The 20151-nt window shown below is 51.0% G+C and overlaps 1 protein-coding gene across 10 annotated transcripts in view; it reads left to right on the top strand.

Annotated features, from left to right (window-relative positions):
* The window catches only part of RIPOR1 (RHO family interacting cell polarization regulator 1), a 120870-nt gene extending 100963 nt beyond the window's left edge, over window positions 1-19907 (top strand). For 8 of the 10 annotated variants that reach the window (XM_053270716.1, XM_053270714.1, XM_053270718.1 and 5 more), the window contains 10 exons: window positions 3906-4610; window positions 6013-6134; window positions 8537-8732; window positions 9500-9635; window positions 10954-11115; window positions 12433-12591; window positions 13475-13671; window positions 14135-14218; window positions 14639-14729; window positions 18882-19907. In XM_053270716.1, the coding sequence (XP_053126691.1) occupies window positions 3906-4610; window positions 6013-6134; window positions 8537-8732; window positions 9500-9635; window positions 10954-11115; window positions 12433-12591; window positions 13475-13671; window positions 14135-14218; window positions 14639-14729; window positions 18882-18979 (1950 nt within the window). In that variant the 3' untranslated portion in view covers window positions 18980-19907. Of the gene's footprint in view, window positions 1-3905; window positions 4611-6012; window positions 6135-8536; window positions 8733-9499; window positions 9636-10953; window positions 11116-12432; window positions 12592-13474; window positions 13672-14134; window positions 14219-14638; window positions 14730-15564; window positions 15630-18881 lie in introns of all 10 variants that reach the window. The other 2 variants (XM_053270719.1, XM_053270722.1) reach the window with 2 other exon arrangements.
* The last annotated feature ends 244 nt before the right edge of the window (window positions 19908-20151 follow it).

Genomic DNA, 20151 nt, shown 5'->3' with positions numbered 1-20151 from the left:
ATTAGAAATGATGATGATGGAGATGCCTTACATTTATACCATGCTTTCAGTTTTCAGAGTGCTTCAAGTTAATGAGTTCAGTGTTCCTTATGACTGATTTGTAAGGTAGGCAGATATGATTATCCCCATACTGCAGATGGGAGGAGCGGAGGCTATGAGAATTGTGGCCTGCCTAAGGCTATTTGGTGAGTCAGTGATGGAGGCAAGGTTTGAACTGGCAACTTCTGGATCACAACCCACTCTCTTGGCTATTTGGCTCCAGGCAAATGTATGAAGTAGGGCCCATTTATGTACAGGGCGCAGCATCTGTTTTGTTCTCCGCTCTCTTAATAAGCAAGAGGTGGTTTTGGGTTTTTTTAAACAAAAAATTTAAGAAATCAATCTTGCTTTTTGTCCAGACTCTGAGTCAAACTCAGTGTTCCTTTAGCACGTGACTGAGGCTGATGTGCTTGTTTTTTATTCAGTCAGCAGCAGCAGCTGGATTGGGGCCATGGCACGAGAGATTTCAAGCCCCTTGCCCCACCGTGTTCCCAATCCAGATCACATGTCTGTTTGCTCGGGGGGAATAATGCTCCCGTATGGTGACAATGCCCTCCCACCCCACCCCCCAGGGCAAATACACATGGGAGAAGGGTTGATCGGGACTGGCAGGGGCAGAAGGTTAATCCCACCCCACCACCACCCCGTGTCATGATTGCAATCTAGGGGGTCCAACGTGATTACTGATTGTGTTGCATTAAAAGGGAAGCATGCATAAAGTAATGTCTGATTGGACTCCTTGCTCAGAGGTCCGGCACCAAGGTTGGAATGGAGCTCACAGGGAGTAAATTCTATGTCGGGAACAAACTCGGATGGTGGCCCTCTCTGCCTTGAGCAGAAGAAGTCGAGGAGATGAAGGAAGCGGGTGGAAGAGGCCTGTGTTTGTCGCGGACCCCTGCAGTTAACTTGTTATTGCTGAGACCAGCAAATGGGCCCGTTTTGCCAGGGAGGTCTACCTGATGAGCGCATAATGCAAACTGACACTGACCAATGATGGAACTGGGACCCCAACCTGTGACGAGCACGGTGCTGAGCCCTTGGTGCTGATGGTTGCCTTTTTCTCTGCCCAAGAGCCTGCCACGGGAGACCTCCCACAAGCGCAGGTGGGCCTTGCTGGACATCTTCCGGGAGACCCTCCTGGAGAGGCTGCCACGGAGCTGCTCGTGCAGCGACGTCTCCTCGGTGGAGCTCGTCACGAGGGCAGCGCGGGGCTCTGTAAGTGCCAGCCCGTAGCGTAGCCTCCTGAGAGGTAGCTGTGCTCTGCCTCCTGTGCATTAGTTGGTGGCTGCTGCTTAAGGCCTGATCCACAGCTGGCAGGAGGGGGTAGCAAGATGGAGTGACCATGACTCCTGCCTCAAAGGACCTTGTGCACCCCTCTGCCACTTCGGTGGTGAGCCAGGGTAGTGTGTGTTGTCATGTCCATGTGCTTGCTCGCTGCTTCCCCCGCCAGCAGGGTGGGGTAGTGGAGGTGTTGACTTCGCTTTCTGTAGTTGTAGATGCCTTCCTCACATTGCTTTGTTTTTGTACCATCAAACTGCTTAGGCTCCCGTGACTGTTGCCTGGTATTCAGCCTTGGGTTCTGGGAGCTGCAACTTAGAATGGGGCGTCTCCTTCCTCCAGACCTACCAAGGAGACTTGCAAAGTTTGCTCAAAATCAGGGACGTAACTGGCGCATATGCGCCACTTAAGTTACGGTACTTCCACAAGTAGATCAAGTATCCAGAAGGAAGAGGTACCATTCTTGCACAACACAGCTTGGTTTGGACTATCACCTGCAGTGAGCTTCAAGTTTTGCCTTGGCTAGCAGAGAAGATGCATCGTAGCTGCTGCAGCTGTTTTTGTTGTTTATATACCACCTTTTCAACAAAGTCCTCAAAGTGGTTTACATAGGAAAAGGAACAAAACTAAGGCAATGATTTCCTGCCCTAATAGAGCTCACAGCCTAAAAGGAAGCACAAAGGATGCTGTGCTGGGGTTGGATTGGGGCCATTGCTTTCCCCCTGCTAAAAATGAGGGAGCTGCCACTCAGAAAGATGTCTCTTTGCCCACTTCGCAGGGGCGATCTCCAAACTGAGTGCCACAAAAGGGCCTGAAGATGGTTTCCTGTCCCAAAAGGCCAAGAGAGACGCCGGCAACCCCACTGAAAAGGATGCTGTGCTGGGCTGAGCAGGGACAGTTGCTAAACATAAGAGCTACCGCTTTAAAAGTTAGCCATTAGCAGAGAGTGTTGTGTGCCTTGCAGCACATGGCTAATTTCTGGGTCCTGACACCCCCCCCCCACAACTCAGTGTCAGTGAGGACCCCCGCCCCGGCCGCTCAGTGTGTGGCTAAAGTAGGGCGGAGTGTTGGAAGCTATTAAAAGGAGGTCTAGAGCCTTTGAAAAACAGAGGTTGGGCTGGTGAGCTGCAGCTAATATCCCTGTGTGCTCCAGGGCTGAGAACCTATCCTGTTTCTAAGACAGGTCCAGTCCGTCTCCACTTCCAGGGAATCTTGAATTGTTGCAACAAGCCTGGGGGGGGGGGCTGCATGCCCCAGGCTAGCTCAGCAGCCCCTCCACCTGCAAGGGAGGCAGATTCTTCTCATCATAAGCAGTTGGGCTGCTGCCTTGGGGGCTTGCCAGTGAATGCAGAAGGCAGAGGAGGCCTCTCTTGTCTGGTGCCAAGTCCCAGCGTCCTGGGCAAACAGGTTTCTCCAGGTTGTGAGCCTGGCTGCAAAATGGGGCATGGGGGAAGCAAAGGACCTGACCTGAGCCTTCCCAACTCAACCGCCTTCCAGTTGTGCACATCTGGCTCCAGTGAGGGGGAAAGCAGCTCACCTTGGGGTCCAGTGGAAGGATGGAAGTTAGTGGCAGCTTGCCAACTCTGACTAAAGCTATTCCTGGAGATACTCCCCCTCAGCCCCACCCCTGCAACATATTCCCCCCCCCCCCACATGTTGAGGCCATTAAAATTGCCAGGATTGCTTCCAGTAGTCACCTGAATATGATTCCTGGAGGATTGGCGGTCCTGCATTCAACGTAGGTGGGGCAGAGGACACAGAGTCAGACCCTTGGTCCATCTAGCTCAGTCTTGCCTACACTGACTGGCAGCGGCTTCTCCAAGGTTCCAGGCATACCTAGCCTCATCTGGGCCTTCTGGGACCTTCTGCATGCAAAGCAGGTGGTCTGCTGGCAGGCTAAGGCCCGGCCCATGTCTGAGTGGGTGGGTACATGGCAAAGCTGCCTGATACTGGGTCAGACCATTGCTCTGCCTAGCTCAGGGTGGTCTGCACCAGGGCTGCTCAACTCTGGGCCCCCTGCAGATGTCAGCCTACAATTCCCATTATCTCTGGCTTTTGACTGCTGTGGTTGAGGATTGTGGGAGTTGTAGTCCAAAAACAGCTGGAGGGCCAAAGCTGAGCAGCCCCTGAGTGGTCTACACCAGGGATTCTCAACGTTGGGTCCCCAGATGTTATTGAACTTCAACTCCCATAATCCCCAGCTCCAGTGACCTTTGGTTGGGAATTATGGGAGTTGAAGTCCAATAACATCTGAGGACCCAACGTTGAGAATCCCTGGCTCTACACTGACTGGTAGCAGTTTTCTAAGGTTTCAGGTAGGAGTCGTTCCCAGCATGCCTGGAGATGCTGCCAGGGATTGAACCTTGAGCCTTCTTTATGTAAAGCAGATATGTCCTAACTACTGAGCTACAACCCCATCCCTAATGGGGTATGTCAAGGGAAGACAAAGGTTGCTTCAGTGCGCCTGGGAGAGAACACAGTCGGAGGCCAAGGGGGACAATGTGTGTGCATGCAAGTGTGCACGCACGCACTTTCTTGTATGTGCAAAACTCGGTGCATGCGACTGATCAATGCTGCCTCCTTTCCAGAACATGTTGCGGCAGCAGGAAGACCAGGAGAACGGGGCGGCCTGGTCCATCTCTTCCGAGTCCTCGGATGATTCCTCCAGCCCGCAGCTGTCCGGGAGTGCCCGCCACACACCACCAAGGCCTATTGTACAGCCCGCAGTGCAGGCCGTTGCGCCAGCCATAGAAATCGCCTTTACGCAGCCCGAGGACAAAGAGCCCCCCACCCAGCGAGAGGAGGTGGCGGCAGTGGTGAATGGGCACATGCCCTACGCCCGGACTCTTAGCCAAATCAGCGAGGCCAGTGTGGACCTGCCGGCTGCTGAGGACAAGGAAGGCACCGTCCCCGCAGACTCTAGTCCCAGGGAGTTGCCTACCCTGGAAATGGACTCCTTGCCCCCAAGGGGGGACTCGGTGCTGGACATCCGGATCAGTGAGGGTGAAGAGCAGGAGGCAGAGCCTGTGGGAGCCACCCCCGTTGCAGAGGAGAGTGAGGACACTGCCTGCGAGGCTCCGGAGGCTCAGCCCCCGACACCCTCACTGTCCCCGCCAGCCTCAAGGGAGCTTCAGCCAATGGGGGTCTCGAAGGCACCAAGGCCCAAACCTGTAGACTGTGGGCTGGAGGAGGCCATCAGCTCACTAGGCTCTGCTCTGGATGACTACCGGGGACAGTTCCCTGAACTGCAGACCTTGGAGCAGGAGCTCAAGCACCTAGAGGCCATTCTCCTGGTAAGTGAGGGTGACAAGGAAGGATGTGCTTGGTAAGGGATTGGAGGAAGGATGGCACCCCCATGGCTGGGTGTACCTGGCAATTAGAACCACAAAAGCACACCATCCCCTACGACAGGGGAGGGCACATGTGGCCCTCCAACAATAAATCGCGGCTGGGGATGTTGGGAGTTGCAGTCCCAAAACAGCTGGAGGGCCAAGTTTGCTGACCCTGGCCTACGCTGTTTGGCAAAGGAAAGCAAATTCTGTGCTTTAGGCGGGCTCCAGAATTCACAACAGCTGGGCTCTGGAACCTAGTTAAATTCTACAAACTAAAAATAGCTGCTTATGTTTGCATGATGCTGGGTTGCACAGCTTTGGTCCTCTAGCTGTTGTGGGACTACAACTCCCATCATTCCTGACTATTGGCCACTGTGGGGGTTGTTGATGGGACTTGAAGTCCAACAACAGCTGGAAAGCTGAACAGTGCAGCCCAGGCATAATGTAGCCTACTGCTAAGCATGGGAAGGGCTGGTCAGGGTGTTGAAGTCCCATTCCCTGCCCCCACAGGAAGTTCCTTAGCACACACCCCAGCCTGGGCACTGGCTATTACAGGAAGTTCCTTCTTCACACAAGATGTGCATCCTCTGTCCCCCACTGGGAGTGCACACCTCTCACTGAGGATGTGGCCATGGAAGAGGGGGAAGATGTTTGGGACATTGCCAAGGAGTGTAGAGAATAGAGGCTGTGTGGCTTACATCTTGCATATATCTGCAGGACTGCGAGGACCACCAGCCACTGCCTATACTGACTTTGCAGTACCAGGTTTTCCTTGGGGTGGGAGCAGGTTAGACTGAGAATGCCAAGATGCTGAATTCTTCACCCAATCCCAGATTCCCACTAAATTTTCTACAGCCAGAACCTGTGCATCTGGAATTAGGGGGAAAGGGTTTCAAATTAGAGGATTTTGATTGACTGATATACTGCCTGACTCCAAAAGCTCTAGGCCAGAGTTTCTTAATCTTGGGCCCCCAGATGTTGTTGGACTACAACTCCCAGAATCCCCAGCTGCAAAGGCCATGTCTGGGGATTCTGGGAGTTATAGTCCACCACCATCTGGGGGCCTAAGGTTAAGAAACCCGGCTCTAGGTGGTTCACAAAAATATGGCTTTCAGGTATCCTATTCTTCCCTCTCGCCTCCCATCAATTTTATATTAAATGCTGATCACAAAGTTGGATTTTCTTCTCCATTTCCCACTTCAAAATTCAGGAGGCTGTAGCCACAGAGGCCGGAAGCAGGGGTGCTCAGAACGTGGTCATGTAACCCAGCCAGATGGGCTTGCAGAGCAGACGAGGCAACACCAGCCAGATAACAGAGTGTATTGAATGTCTCTCTGCTTTTTCTTTGGTCTCCACCCCACAGCAAAAGCAGGGTCTGTGCCTGAGCCGGGCCTCCAGCACCAGCCTGACGGTGCAACGCGCTCTGGAGAGTTTCAATTTCCTCAATGTTTCCGATACAGATGACTCAGAGGGAGATGAGGACAGGTGAGTGAAAAAGGGGTGTGTTGCCAGGGAACAGACTGGAGGCCTAGGAGGAAATGGGATGCGGAGGTAGGGAGAGACCCCAGTGGTTGTAGAGAGAGACACCCTGGTGTTGAATTCATACTGTGCGGCAAGCAGGGATGAAGTCCTGTCAAGGTAGTAGTAAGAAAGGTTGGAGTTTGCATTTCAAAGGTACCAGACTCTGTTCTGCAGCAAGGGCCCAGGGTATTTAAAAGAATGCCTTCTCTCTTATTTATTTATTTATTTATTTATTTATTTATTTATATTTGATTTGTATACCGCCCTTCCAAAATGGCTCAGGGCGATTTACAATTAAAACACACCACTAAAACAGTAAAGAGCTAAAACAAATTAAAAAACAATATTACAATTAACAATTTAAAAACATTTTAAAACAACAATTAAACAATTACAGTGATTAAAAAACCCCAAATCGGGTTTTGAATTTTAAAATAAACCAGAAATTAAAACCAGGAATTATGAGCCCGGCCGCCTATTGAGATAATCTGGGGAGGTGTGTTTGCAGTTGCCACCAGCTCAGGGAATGCCCTTCCCTGAGCCTCCCCATCTCTGACAGCTTTTTAAAGGACTGTTGAGACACATTTGTTCATCCTGGCTTTTAATTAGACTTCTAATTTCAGCATGGTTTTTAATTGTTTTAATGTTTTGATTTTGGTTTTGATCTGTGTTGTTTTATTGTACACCATCCAGATGCGAGTTTTGGGCGGTGTATAAAGATAGATAGATAGATAGATAGATAGATAGATAGATAGATAGATAGATAGATAGATAGATAGGGTGGGTAGGAAAACTCCTTGTTCTTAGGTGATGAGGTTTTAATTAAGAGATTATGCAATGCTTAACTTTCTTGGCTGATGCCTGCCTACCCTGGACTTACTTGCACTATCAGAGGTGGCTGTCTTAGATTGTTATCCTAAGGCCTTTGCTGACTCTCTTGGGTGACTCTCAGTTGTGAGCTCTGCCCATCACGTAGCATCTTTGGTGTCGTCTCTGTCGGGCACGGGCACTTTCTTCTCCATGTAGTGGTTTAGGAATATATACTTGCCACATAACTCAACTCCTGTGCAGGCTCTGTCACAGAGCAGCTTCATGGTTCCTGAGCTTATGCATTCAGGCCTTAGCAGGGGCATTCCTTATTAAAATCTATGGTGGGGATGGGGGACGTCTCCACCTCTCACAACTTCCCCAAACCTCTCTTCTTGGTGTGTATGCGGGTGAGAGTGAAACCTTGATTCAAAACAGGGGTCTCAAACTGCGACCCTCCTGCAGATGTTGGCCCACAACTCTCATCCTCCCTACCTGCCGTTGTGACGGGGGATGATAGGCGTTGTAGTCCCAACGGCTGGAGGCTGGCAGGTTGAGACCCTAGTTTAAAACCAGATCAGGCTGCTGGGACCTGATAAGAACAGCTCCACAGACCTGCCAGTTGGCTGTCCCTGGCTTGGGCCGGGTGAAAATGAGGTGAGTCAGACGCTGCAGACCTTGCCTAGGGGCTGTTGAACTGCCTCAACGGAGAGGCGCTTGAAGGAGGCCGCAGGGGCTGATAGATCAGAGTAACCGATTTCAGAGGAAGCTCAGTGGGACTCCGTTCCTCAGTGGCTCTGCACCTTGCTCAGGGCGAATGTATCTGCTTGGCACACAGAAGGCAGAGGGGACCTTTCTCACAGTGCTGATAGAGCTGCCTCGCACAGAGCATGGCCTGGCCTGACAGGTGGCTCCCCGCAGGATGTGCTGCCACAGTGCCACCATGTGGCCAGTGCCTGATATTGCCCCCAGCTTCCTGCTCGCCCCCCTTCGTTACTTGTACTTGTCAGAGCCAGCGTGGTGTAGTGGTTAGAGCAGAGGTGGGCAATCTCGACCCTCCAGCTGTTGTTGAACTACAGCTTCCATCATCCCCAATCACAATATATTGTGGGGTTTTTTTCCTGGGTTTAGAGTATTGGACTAGGACTAGTGAAGCCCAGGTTCAAACCTTCCATTCAGCTGTAACTCACTGGGTGACTCTGGGTCAGTCACATCCTGTCTCACAGGGTTGTTGTGAGGATAAATGTAACTCTGTACAGCACTCTGGGCGCCTTGCAGGGAGAGAAGAATATAAATGTAAAAAGGACGCAGCAGAGGGTGCACCTCTTGAAGCATAAAATGGAGAGTGTTTTAAGGCACCCCCGAGAGATACCAGAGGTCTGAGCTGCATTGCTAAAAGGGTTGGATGCACTCAAGAGCTTTCTGGGGTTGTGTGTCTGCTGCACTGCCCTTACTGGACACCCTGATCTGCAGGGTTTGCTTTGCCAGGGCTGAAAATCTGGGCTTATGAAGGACCGAGTGCATGCTTATCTCTTCTTGCCTGTGACTTCTATTCACAGGAAGGCTAGCAGTGCACAGACTGCACCCTTGGACAGGGTATCAGGAGCCAGTGAAGCTGTTGCTGAGGACACAGCAGGGTGCTTGAGCACAGATTGCTTGAGCACAGATGGTGGCCCAGAGCCCATGAGCACTGGCAGTGAGTTTCTTGACAAGGCGCTGGTTCTCCATCTAAACCACTGCAACCATCTGCTGCTGGTGAGTACCAAGTGAGACTCAGTGGGGAACAGCACGTGTGTGTGTGTGTGTGTGTGTGTGTGTGTGTGTGTGTGTGTGTGTGTGGAGAGAGAATATCCCTGCATTAAAAACTAGTACAAAGCTAAGAAAGAAATCAGACTTCAGATACATCAGAGGGGGAAGATTCAAAACAGCAGCACAAAAGGAGTAAAAAAGAAAAAGACCCTAATAATTTACAAGAAAGCATGCCAAAGGTAAATGAGACCGTTGTCACCTGGTGTCTAAAGGAAATTGGTGCAGGAGCAATCAAATATGTTTGGGGAAGCACTTTCACAGCTGGGGCACCGCCACAGGAAAGGTCCTGTTAGTTGGCTGCTGAACCCAGCTCAGGAGCTCAGAAGAGGTTCTCCACTGAGAGCATGTACAGGCAGGCCAATCCGGGAGATGTCAGTCCTTCAGAGGTTCTGGTCCCAGACAGTGTTAGGGCTTTATAAGCCTGGGAGTCAGTGCACTGACCCCACCAGCTCTACAGGGATCCTGAAACTGGTCTCTTGCCTTTTGGCTTCTATTCTCCTTTTGGTCCTTACCTTCCTGGAAGCAGCCGAGTGGTTGCTGCTTTCCAGCTTTGCCGCTGAGCCTGCCCCTTCACGTTGTCCTGCATTAAGCTTGCCAGGCTGGGACTAGCAACTTGTTCTGCCGACCTAGCTAAGAGCAGCCCCTGGCATCCCTTGCACGGTACATATTAGACTCTTCTTCTAAGGATCTTTGCTTGTGTATCTGGTTCCTAGAAACTGGGCCATTTTGGACCCCTCCGCTGCCGAGAAATGTATGCGCTTGACCGGTTGGCAAGAGAAGCACAAGTGCTGGAGATGGTTTGCCGCTTGGCAAAGGATCAGGCAGGGATGGCCAGCTCTGCAGAGGAAGGTAGGAAAGCGTGGCACAGAGAGGGGGGATTTGGGGTTGGCAGCACTCACTCACTGACATTCCCTGCAGTGCTCTGACAACAGAAAATGCCATGAGGGCATGCAAAGAGCTTAAAAATGAGTTGCAGATTTAACTCGGTCTGTTGCGGGGTGGGGCAGGGTAGAAACTAGTTGGGCTCTTTCCTCAGCCCAGCAGCAGCAGAAGGTAGGTGGGGTGATTTTTGCTGCTTTCCGCTCCCTCCTAAAGGTCTATTGGGTTGCAGGAATGTGGTCCTGGAGGTTGCCCTCGGGGACATATTCCTTCAAGTGAATAGAGCCAGGGCTGCTCAGCTCTGGCCCTCGTGCAGATGTTGTCCTGCAGCTCCCATAATCCCTGCCTATTGGCCACCGTGGCTGGGGATTATGGGAGTTGTAGTCCCAAAACAGCTGGGGGGGGCCCTAAGTTGAGCAGGCCTGGAATAGACCTTTAGGAGGGAGTGGGAAGCCGCAAAAATCACCCCACCTACCCTCTGCCACTGCTGGGCTGTGGAAGGAGGAAGGAGCCCAACTCGTTTCTACACTCTTTGCATCCCCTCGGGGCTCCTTCAAGGAATGTCAAGCAACACCTGGATCGCCCTAATCCTAGAGCCAGAGTTTCTCTTGCAGCCCTTTGGGAAGCTGCACTTGTTGGCAGGATGTGCTGGGGAGCAGAAGCTGTCCCCCGAGAGGCAGCACCTACTGGGTGCTACTAAAAGTGCATTCATATACAGTATACATCAGAACTGCAGCTGCAGCAGTTTTCTTCTGTGGAGGGGTCCAATTTCCTCCTACCCTCTCTTGGTCAAAGACAGGCATACCAATGATTCAGGCTCGCCCCCTCTCCCCCACTCCCGCATGCTTCTGGTGGACTGCCATTATTTCTCACCACCACCACCACCACATGCCTTCATTTAATTCCTGTTTTCAAAATCTTGTCAAATGGATTTGAGGACTGAGCAAGAGGGAGGTTGTATTGTAATTATACAGCCACCTACCAATCAGTGCAGTGTACAGCCAGCTTCTTCTGCAAACCTGAAGAATCAGTTTTGGTTGAATTTGGCCCCAGAAAGGAACAGGCACATCTGACCAAAATGGGGTGGATTGCTTCCAGAGCGCAGCAACTGCTCCTTTTAATATTCATTTGTATCCACCCTACGGGACACGCTAGGGAACAGCAGATGGGTGGGAAGTCATTTATTGATAGCTCTTCTTAACGTTAAGATTGTGGTTCAAAGGAAGAGCTAGTGGCTGTTGTGGTGATCCCCAGCTGTAAGCTGATCCTGTGGGTTCTTCGTTCTCAGTGATACAGTTTTCTGCATGGAAGGAGGGAGTCCTGCCCTTCTGGGACAGCTGTGTTGCCATCCCTAATGTGTACACCTGCCCTGTGGAACGGTTCCTGCAGACTCTCAACTCCCAGTATGCCGCACGAGTCAACGAACGCCAACAAGGCCTAGCAGATCCACGTGAGTGCATCTCTGGGCTCAGGGCAGTACCTGCTTCCTCCTCTTCTCCTTTCTGCTACTCTCCCCCCGCCCCCATCTCCAGTTTCAGAACCTGTATCAAGGCGACCCAAGTGGTGAAGACACACTGCAGTGTTAAGCCAGACTTAGCTGGTGTTCATCATATGGGAAGGTCAAGTTGTTAATTTTACCTTGAAGTCCTCCTCAGCCCCTGACCAGCACCTGGGATTTCATCAGAGGCTGATCAGGGCTACATGTTTGGGATTCTTTTGGATCTGTGGTTGGCCAGATACCGGTTGCCAGTGTTTGTAGGTGCACTTATTTTATGAGTAAGCAAAAAAGAAGAGGAATGCCCAGTGGAGTCCTACAAGTCGCGAATGACTCCTTTTGGTCTGTTCTTTGGCACTGGGTTGGCACAGCAACCTTATCCTGAGATGCATTCAGCCATGCCCCTAAGAACACTGCTGCATTGGCCATAGCATCTACCCTCTGCATCTGTGGCTCCTTTCCCTTGACAGTGGATAGGAGTGACCTGTGCTGTATGTGTGTACATTCCTAGTTACACCCCCTGTCCCACCATCACTCGTAAGCAGTGGCACTGCTTCAGCTATAACCAAAGAGGAGTTCTCAGACCTATTTGCCTTCCTGTCTCTACCACCACCACCTGGCCCCATCCAGAAACTTGGATTGGTTGCAAGGCCATGATGGTCAAATCATGTCTGTCAGTGGCTACTAGTCTTGACGGCTATATTCTACCTCCAGGTTCAGAGGCAGAATGCCTCTGAATCCCAGTTGCAGGGGAGCAATAGCAGGAGAAGGGGCACGCCTTCACCTCCTACTTGAAGACTTCCTAGTAGCATCTGATGGGCCACTCTGAGAAACAGGATAGGAACATAGGAACCTGCCTTATACCAAGTCAGAACATTGGTCCATCTGGCTCAGTATCGTCTCTACACTGACTGACAGTGGCTTCTCCAAGGCTGCAGGCAGGAGTATTTCTCAGCCCTGTCTTGGAGATGCCAGGGAGGAAACTCAGAACCTTGGGTTTGCAAGCATGCAGATGCTTTTCCCAGAACAGCCCCATCCCCTGAGGGGAATATCTCAACAGTGCTCACACACATGTAGTCTCCCATTCAAATGCAAACCAGGGCAGACTCTACTCAGCAAAGGGGACAATTCAGGCTTGCTGAATCTAGGATACAGGTCTACATGGACCTTGGGCCTCATCCAGCTCAGTGGTTCTTATGGTCCGATGATGGTTAGGTCAGTGCATGCACTTGAGCACTCGGAAGCTACCCTAACCCATTCTTTCCGCCACAGTGTGTGTGAAGCTGGTGGAAGAGCTTCTCCAACGCAGGCTGCCCAGGCGGCAGGGAAGCTGCCAGGCTGAGCAAGTCACTATCTTCCAGTATTGGAGCCACTTTGAAGCTCTGCCTGCGTTGACCTTGGACTCCTTTGTTCTGGAGTTAGCGGAGGAAGGTAGGGCACCCGACTAGTGTGAATCCGGGAGGAGTTACTGCATGTCGGTCCGTCTGCTTGGCAGCTACAACAATGGATGATGACTTTTTGAATAGCTGTTGTGGCTCCAGTGCCACAAAGAGGGCATGAGCATTGCCCTGCTCATCAATAAAGCATCAACTTTATTGGCCGTTCCATAACAATTGTTCTCTGGGTGGCTCACAAATAAAGAAACAATAGAATAAAGCATACAATTAAAAGTGCATTAGAAACCAAAAGCTCCCCCCAAAAAACCCCCCAAACATTTTTAAATACATATTTTCAGTAGAAGCAAATTCACACGTATTTCGAGGAGAGCGAGAATGCTCCTGAGTGTGGAATCTGATGCGGGAGACCAAGCTTCAGGCCCCTGCACAGATGTGTGGCCCCGCCCTGCTCTGAGAGCTACCTGGTGTGACTTAGTGGGTAAGAGGTAAAGGTAAAGTGTGCCATCGAGTCAGTGTCGACTCCTGGTGACCACAGAGCCTTGTGGCTGTCTTTGGTAGAATACAGGAGGGGTTTCCCATTGCCATTTCCCACACAGTGTGAGATGATGCCTTTCAGCATCTTCCTATATCGCTGCTGCCTGATATAGGTGTTTCCCATAGTCTGGGAAACACACCAGCGGGGATTCGAACCAGCAACCTCTGGCTTGCTAGTCAAGTCATTTGAGCTTCAAATCAGGAACTTCCTGGTTTCAATATGACCTCTGCTGTGAACTCCATAAGTGGCCTCAGGCAAGTCACTGCATCTCAGCCTTGATGTTCTCAATCTGCAATAAAATAAGCTTGCCACCGACATGTTGGCTTTCCATGGTTGTGCATCATGTGGTTCACATCAGTGCCTTTTCTGCCTTGCCCTGCAGTGCTGCTAGCTCAGAACCTGAACTCAGATGACCAAGACGTAGTCCTGAAGGCCCTCAAGCGTGTGCCCGAGAGCCGGCTCCGCAAAGACGGACTGAAAACCCTGAGCTTGCTTCTCGTTGAAGGAAACAGCAAAGTTGTGGGAGCTGTGTCGGCTCAGCTGCGTAGCCTGTCGGAGAACCCTGGCTTCCGGGAGCGGGCAAGTATCCAGTGTAGCTTCCCTAAAGTTAGAGACGGAATGGTGGGGAGAGGATCCATGTGTTGGGAGGAGCATGTAGCTAGTTTGAGGAGCATGTGTGTTAAGCCTATGGGGACCAGTCCAATTTCCTTGGCTTCTCCCAAGGAACTCTGAGAACAGCAGTGAGGGCACTAGAACATCTGCCTTGGCTGGCTTCTGCCCACCACTTGATGGAACAACATTTCCCAGAGTTCCTTGGCTGAGCACAGCAATAAACAGGTCTACAACCAGTGTTCCCCTTAAGAGGGATTCTCAGGTGTTGTTCACTAAAGGCTGCTGCAGCTGGGGGTGCCGGGAGTTGTAATGAACAAGCTCTGGGAATCCCTGTTGTAGGGAACACTGCCGACAACTATGGTGAAGGTGTGTAGCATGGAGAGTTGCCTTGCGTTGGCCACAAGCAGGCTGACTGGTGTGTCTCCCTCAGGCCCTTGTATGCTACCTTGAGCAGCTGGAGGACGAAGAGATACAAATGCGGATTGCTGCCTGTGCCGCTCTGGGATGCCTTAAGGTAAAGGCAGGATTTGGGGGGCAGTGGGGTCTGTGTACCACCTGAAGTTCCGGAGTCTTCTAGAAACAGTTGGGCCCCCAGTGCCTTTGCATTTAAAACAGGAGGTCGTGCCTAGGGGAAATGCCGGGAAAGCGGCCTTGCTAGGACGTGGGGTGGGGTACTTGCCTCAAAGGCTGCTCTTGCCTTCTGTCAGGCCAGTGTGCTCTCCCGTGCAGAGGGCTCTTTCTCTGTATTTAGTCCGCCGCCATGTTTTGTAGCCTTGGCGTTTTGTGTTGAGTGGAGAAGAGCGGCCAGCTCTGGGGTTCCAGACGATGTTGGATAACAACTCCCATTATCCCCAATGGGATGGCCAAATGCCATTGGGGCTGGGGATGATGGGAGCTGTAGTCCAACACTTTTATTTTTCTCCTCCACCAATAGGCCAAGGAGGGCATTGAGCAGCTGGTGTACCTGTGCCAAACTGACAAGGAGGCCGTGCGGGAGGCAGCCAAACAGAGCCTGATGCTATGTGGTAAGTGCCCATTCCTTGCCCAGACATAATTCTCCTCCCTGCAGCCTGGTCAGGTGGCACGTGTGGTGCTGTTCGTACATTCCACTCTATCCTGGGTAGCCAGGTGGATGCTCTGGCAGTATTACTTAATACTTTGATACCCTGGATGTCCGCCAAGGAGTTCAGCATGCACAGTTCTTCTCTCCCTGCCCCTTTTTAGTCTCACAACAACCCTGTGAGGTATGTTAGGCTGAAACTGCAGATGGCCCAAAGTCACCCAGTGAGACTGATGACTGAGTGGGGATTTGAACCCAGGTCTCCCCCAGTGCTCGTCCAATATTCCAACCACTGCTTGGGACGTAAAAGGTTTGGACTCTGCTCTACCTATCGCCTGTAGGACTGTGTTTGTCGGTAAACTCTGGAATTCCTCTTCGGGATCCCTGGCTCCAACCACAAGGAGGCTTTCCTCCCAAGGCAACTGCCCCAGTTAGCGGGCGGGGGGGGGGGTAGTGTCTTTAAAAGCTGCCCAGCACTGGTGCAGGGAAAGCAGAGCAGCTGCTCCGATCCTTGGGAGCATCCTGGGTGGGTGGGTGAGGAGTGGCGAAGGGAAAGCTGGACACTAGTGTGGGATGCCTGGGGGATGTGCTTCCTCCCAAGCTTCTCCAAATGGAAGATTCTCCCAGCCCTACCTGGAGGGGCTGCCAGGGCTGAACCGGAGGAGACCTTTTGCATGCCAGCTGGGAGCTACAGCCCCATCGCCTTTGACTGGCATTGCTGCTCATTCCGAAGAAGAAGCCGTTGACGTGGCGTGTTGAGAGCAGGAAGTGCTAAGTGGTTGTTTGTTATCATTTGTTAGATGGCACTGACAGAACCATCTGATTGGCTAACTAGGACTTCCGGGTCATGACAGCAGCTTCAAAGGTTGGGATGTGCTAGTCAGTCTGTCCTCGCCCCTCTCCTTAGCCTGCTGCATGTCTTACCAGTGTCTTTGTCCTGGGCCCTGCCAGCCGTATATCTCATCAGGTCTTTGTCTTGACTGTGGCACTCCCTTGAGTTTGTAGGCACCCCCCTTAGTGTACCCATGCTCTGGCTGTATGTTTCTGCATTCTATGTCCCTGTGTCCGAAGGAATGACATGCCTGTGGAGCAGCTGTGATGTGATGCAGGCTTTCAGCGCTTGTGTCCAGCCATGCCCTGTAAGCTCTGGTACTTGTACTCACCATCCCTCTGTTGTTCCTGGTTCCTTATCACAACAAGAGCATGCTTTACCTGAGATGTGATGTGGCCGCGTTTGGAGTACTGTGTGCGGTTCTGGTCACCATATCTCACAAAGGACATTATAGAACTGGAAAAGGTGCAGAAGAGGGCAACCAAGATAATCAGGGGCCTGGAGCACCTTCCTTATGAGGCAAGACTACAATATCTGGGGCTTTTTAGTTTAGGGAAAAGGCAACTACGAGGACACATGATAGAAGTTTATAAAATTAGGTATGGTGTGGACAGAGATGTTTTTTTCTCCTTCTTTCACAACGCACTTGTGAGAGACAGAAGTCATCCCATGGAGCTGATTGCCAAGAAATTTAAGACCAACAAAAGGAAGTACTTCTTCACACAGCACATACATTAATCTATGAAATTCTCTTCCACGGGATGTGGTGATGGCCACCAGCTGGGATGGCTGTAAAAAGGGGGCTTGGCATATTCATAGAGGACAGGTCTATCAGTGGCTAGTAGTCTTGATGGCTATAGCTACTTCCAAGCTCAGAGGCAGGATGCCTCCGAATACCAGTGGCAGGGGAGCAATAGCAGGAAAGGGGACATGCCTTCATCTCTTGACTGTGAGCTTCCCAGAGGCATTTGGTGGGCTCCTATGGGAAACGGAACTAGATAGGCCTTGGGCCTGATCCAGCAGGGCTGTTATTATCTAGATGTTGGCCTACAATTCCCATCATCCCCAGCCACAATGGCCTTTGGAAATGGTGGGAGTTGTAGTCCAGAGACATGTGGGGGCCCAAGTTTGGCAAAACTGCCCCCCCCTGCACATTAAGAGGAGGAAAGACCTCCATGTGACCTGACATGGCACTCTATAAAGCTTCTAGGAGGGACTGGAATTTGGACTCCTGTAGAATATTGCAATTTTTTAAATTAATATAATTATCTCTGTTCTTTGTCAATGTTATAACAAACTACTGATTTAAAGGCTTGACTACTATTGGACCAAATACTTGACCATTCAGTGGACCATGGGTTTGGGTTTGACCAATCAGGTGCCAACCCTAAACTCACTGCGAGAGCCATTTGGACTGAATGGCTGGGTTTGCCTGCAGTCAGGAAGCTACCTTTTCCTTCCTTCCCCCCTTTTTGGCTTCGGACTTGCCGCCTTTATGGTCAAATGGTCCCCAAACCACCATCAAATCTCAAGGATCAGTAGCTTCCACTTGTCTTGTGCTGCTACTTAAGCCATATAGGGAGGAAGAGTTTTGAGATGCTGGACTTATTGGCACCTGCCAGGCCCCCCACCCACCCCGGTAATGATTCCTCTTTCCTCCAGATAGCAAACCATTGTGGCTAGCATGACTCGCACAGCAAGGGTATAAGAACGATTGTAGGAAGCCCCAAGTGCGGCTTCCTGCACTTCTGGTTTGGCTCTGAACTGCATAACTAGCAGGATGAGAAACTGTGTTCCGGGTATTAGCGCCTTAGAGAACAATCTGAAAGCTATCCAGAGAGTTGCCTGTGAAGCAACCGGAAAAGGCCTTCTAGCTTGACCTCTGTGATTGTGGAGGACCAGAAATGGAATGCAGGCATTCAGAGCTCTGTGAGGCAGCGAGAGGAGCAGATTTGTTGCTCAGCGAGCATCTTCTATCCCAAGCAGCAGGTGTTCACACTCAAGCAGAGACTTTCCAAGTAGGGCTGCTGTTTTTAGGGGCAGGGAATAGACCAGATGGAGAGAGAGAGCTGTACCAATTTTTCACACAAGGGTTGAGAACTGACTTTAAAGCAGCTGGTGCCGTCTGCATCTCATCCTAGGTGGTGTATCTGAGTGATGGTTCTGAAGTTAAAACCTCACAGTCACAAGTTCCCTGACTTGCAATACCTGCACAGACTTCCTGGGTTGTCCCCTTCAAGTTACCTGCTTCAAAGCAGCAGGGTGCTTGCTGAGGAGGAGCTTTATTTGCAAGTTCAGCTCCCCAGGCTGCATCTTGAACAGACCAAGTCCCTTGTGATACTTTTCACTTACACACACTACATGTGTGTAGTGCAAGCAGCTTTGCAGCTGGAAAACTAGTCTGCTGGAAAGGCTATGCTACCACAAGCATGTTGGGCAGGCTGCTATCACCTTTTCCCTGCATACAGTTTTCTAGGCAGTGGGAGGCTTTTTAATGGAGGAGCATGCGATCACATATCACCCCACCTAAAATCTGAAGTGGTACAGGCTAGACACATATTTACCATCTTAATAAAAACTAAGCCATAGGGTTACATAAGAATCTGCCTTAGACCGAGTCACACGCTTGGTCCATCTAGCTCAGTACTGACTGTACTGACTGGCAGTGGCTCTCCCAGGTTTCAGGCAGGAGTCTCCCCCAGCCCTACCTGGAGATGTCGCCAGGGATTGGACCTGAAACCTTCTGCTTGCTAGCAGATGCGCTTCTGCTGAGCTATGGCCCCGTCCCCTAAGGAAAAGATCTTTAAAGTGCTCACATGCAGTATCCCATCCAAATGCAAACCAAGGCAGGCCCTGCTTAACAAAGGGGACAATTCATGCTCACTACCAGAAAACCAGGTCTCCTCCATCTCCTCTTAATGCCGGGTTAGTGGCCAGCATTAAGCAAGCCAGCAAAAATCAGTGCCACCGCCTGTGGAGAGCAAATTAAAACAAATTCTGGTTTCTGACAGGATTGGTTTACACCTCTTCCCAACGCCTCTGTGTTCAGGGAAGATTCAGTAGCTATTTACCTGGCTGCCTGTTGCAAGCTAGAATAGCTCTCAGCAACCAGGCAAGGAAGCTTTGTGGAAGTTGTGCTCTTTCCTGTGTTCTTCTTTCAGTTTACGTGTTTTGGCCACAAGGCTAGTGTCAGTGTTTGTGGCCAAGTCACCTCTTTGGACTTGCATGCTTGGCTGAGGTAAGCAGCATCCGAATTGCCAGCTGACTGCTGTTATATCCTCACAGGGGAAGACGGAAAATCTGCTCACAGACGGCTGCAGGAGTCCTTTGACAGCTTGCCACGCATCTTTGCCCCAGGGAGCATGGCCAGCACTGCGTTCTGAGGAGCACCGTGCTGACCTGCCTGTGGATCCTTTTGTGGTCACAGCCCTTGCATGCCACAGGACCTCCAGTGAGTTGTGTGACCTGGGGGTCAAGCCAGCATGCCACAGGTTCCTTGTCCTCTGGCGCACATGCACACAGCAGTATTAGCACCGCCCGCACACTGCCTTATGCGGAGGATGCCTTTCCATAACTCCACTGGCTGGTGCCCTCATGGAGTTCAACATGAGCCCCGTCAGTTGAGAACCTCCTCCATTTCTTTCTCCCATAGAAGCCCATTGGGTTGGGGAACTGCGAACTTGGACCCTCTACCATAAGCTGGGGTCAACATGTCCCTTTCTGGAAAAATAAATTAAAAGTTGAGCTTTGAGGGCTGTGGCACCACATCCTCAGTAATCAAGGCCATCCCCATTTGAGATAAACTTGGAAAAAACTGTGTGTGTTGAGGTCCCACTTCATGTTCGGCCGTTTTTGTCTTGCCCAGGTCCTTCAGCCGTTGGGGCTGTGAATACTGCAAGAAATGGGGGTCATGTTTGTTCTGTGATGGGGGGGGCGGGTGAGGTTTGCTGCCTGGGCTGCCAATTCTTCTCACTGTTGTGAGAGGGGGAGAAAGCACAAAGATGACAGGAGGGAGCTTTTCACCTCCCAGGGGGGAGGGAGCGATTTGTTTTTAAGGATGTTGTAGAAGAGACATAGACAGGCAGATGCTGCCATCTGGTATTGTTGGGATTTGGGGGGGGGGTATTTTATTTTTATTTACACGTTTGGGGAGTGTTTTGCAGACAATAAAAGCAAAGGTTCCTTTTCTATAAAATCTCTATAAATTTATCTGTTTATCTACATAGATATATAAATATATATAATGTAATTATTATTGAGAAGTTTGGCTAATTTTGACTTTAAGCCTGAAATAAAAATAAGTTTGTGGAAGCGAGTGAACGTGTCATTTTGTGTGAGGCTTGTCATTGAAGCTTCCCTAACAACAGGGAAATTGGGCACTGTGAAGCAGTTTCGTGACCACCACGGATGATTCAAGGATGATTCAGACAGAGCTCTTGGCAGAAGCGGTGGAGAACTCAGAGGACTGCACATGCAAGGAGACACCCTAGTCTTCCAGCAGTGCAAGCAACAGGCATTGGGAAGACTTCTGCATTCTCCGCCATGTCAGAGAAGC

The sequence above is a fragment of the Hemicordylus capensis genome, chromosome 9 (genome assembly GCF_027244095.1).
Source record: "Hemicordylus capensis ecotype Gifberg chromosome 9, rHemCap1.1.pri, whole genome shotgun sequence".
NCBI lineage: Eukaryota > Metazoa > Chordata > Lepidosauria > Squamata > Cordylidae > Hemicordylus > Hemicordylus capensis.
The sequence above is the reverse complement of the archived record's forward strand: the minus strand, read 5'-3'. Positions and strand labels throughout refer to the sequence as shown.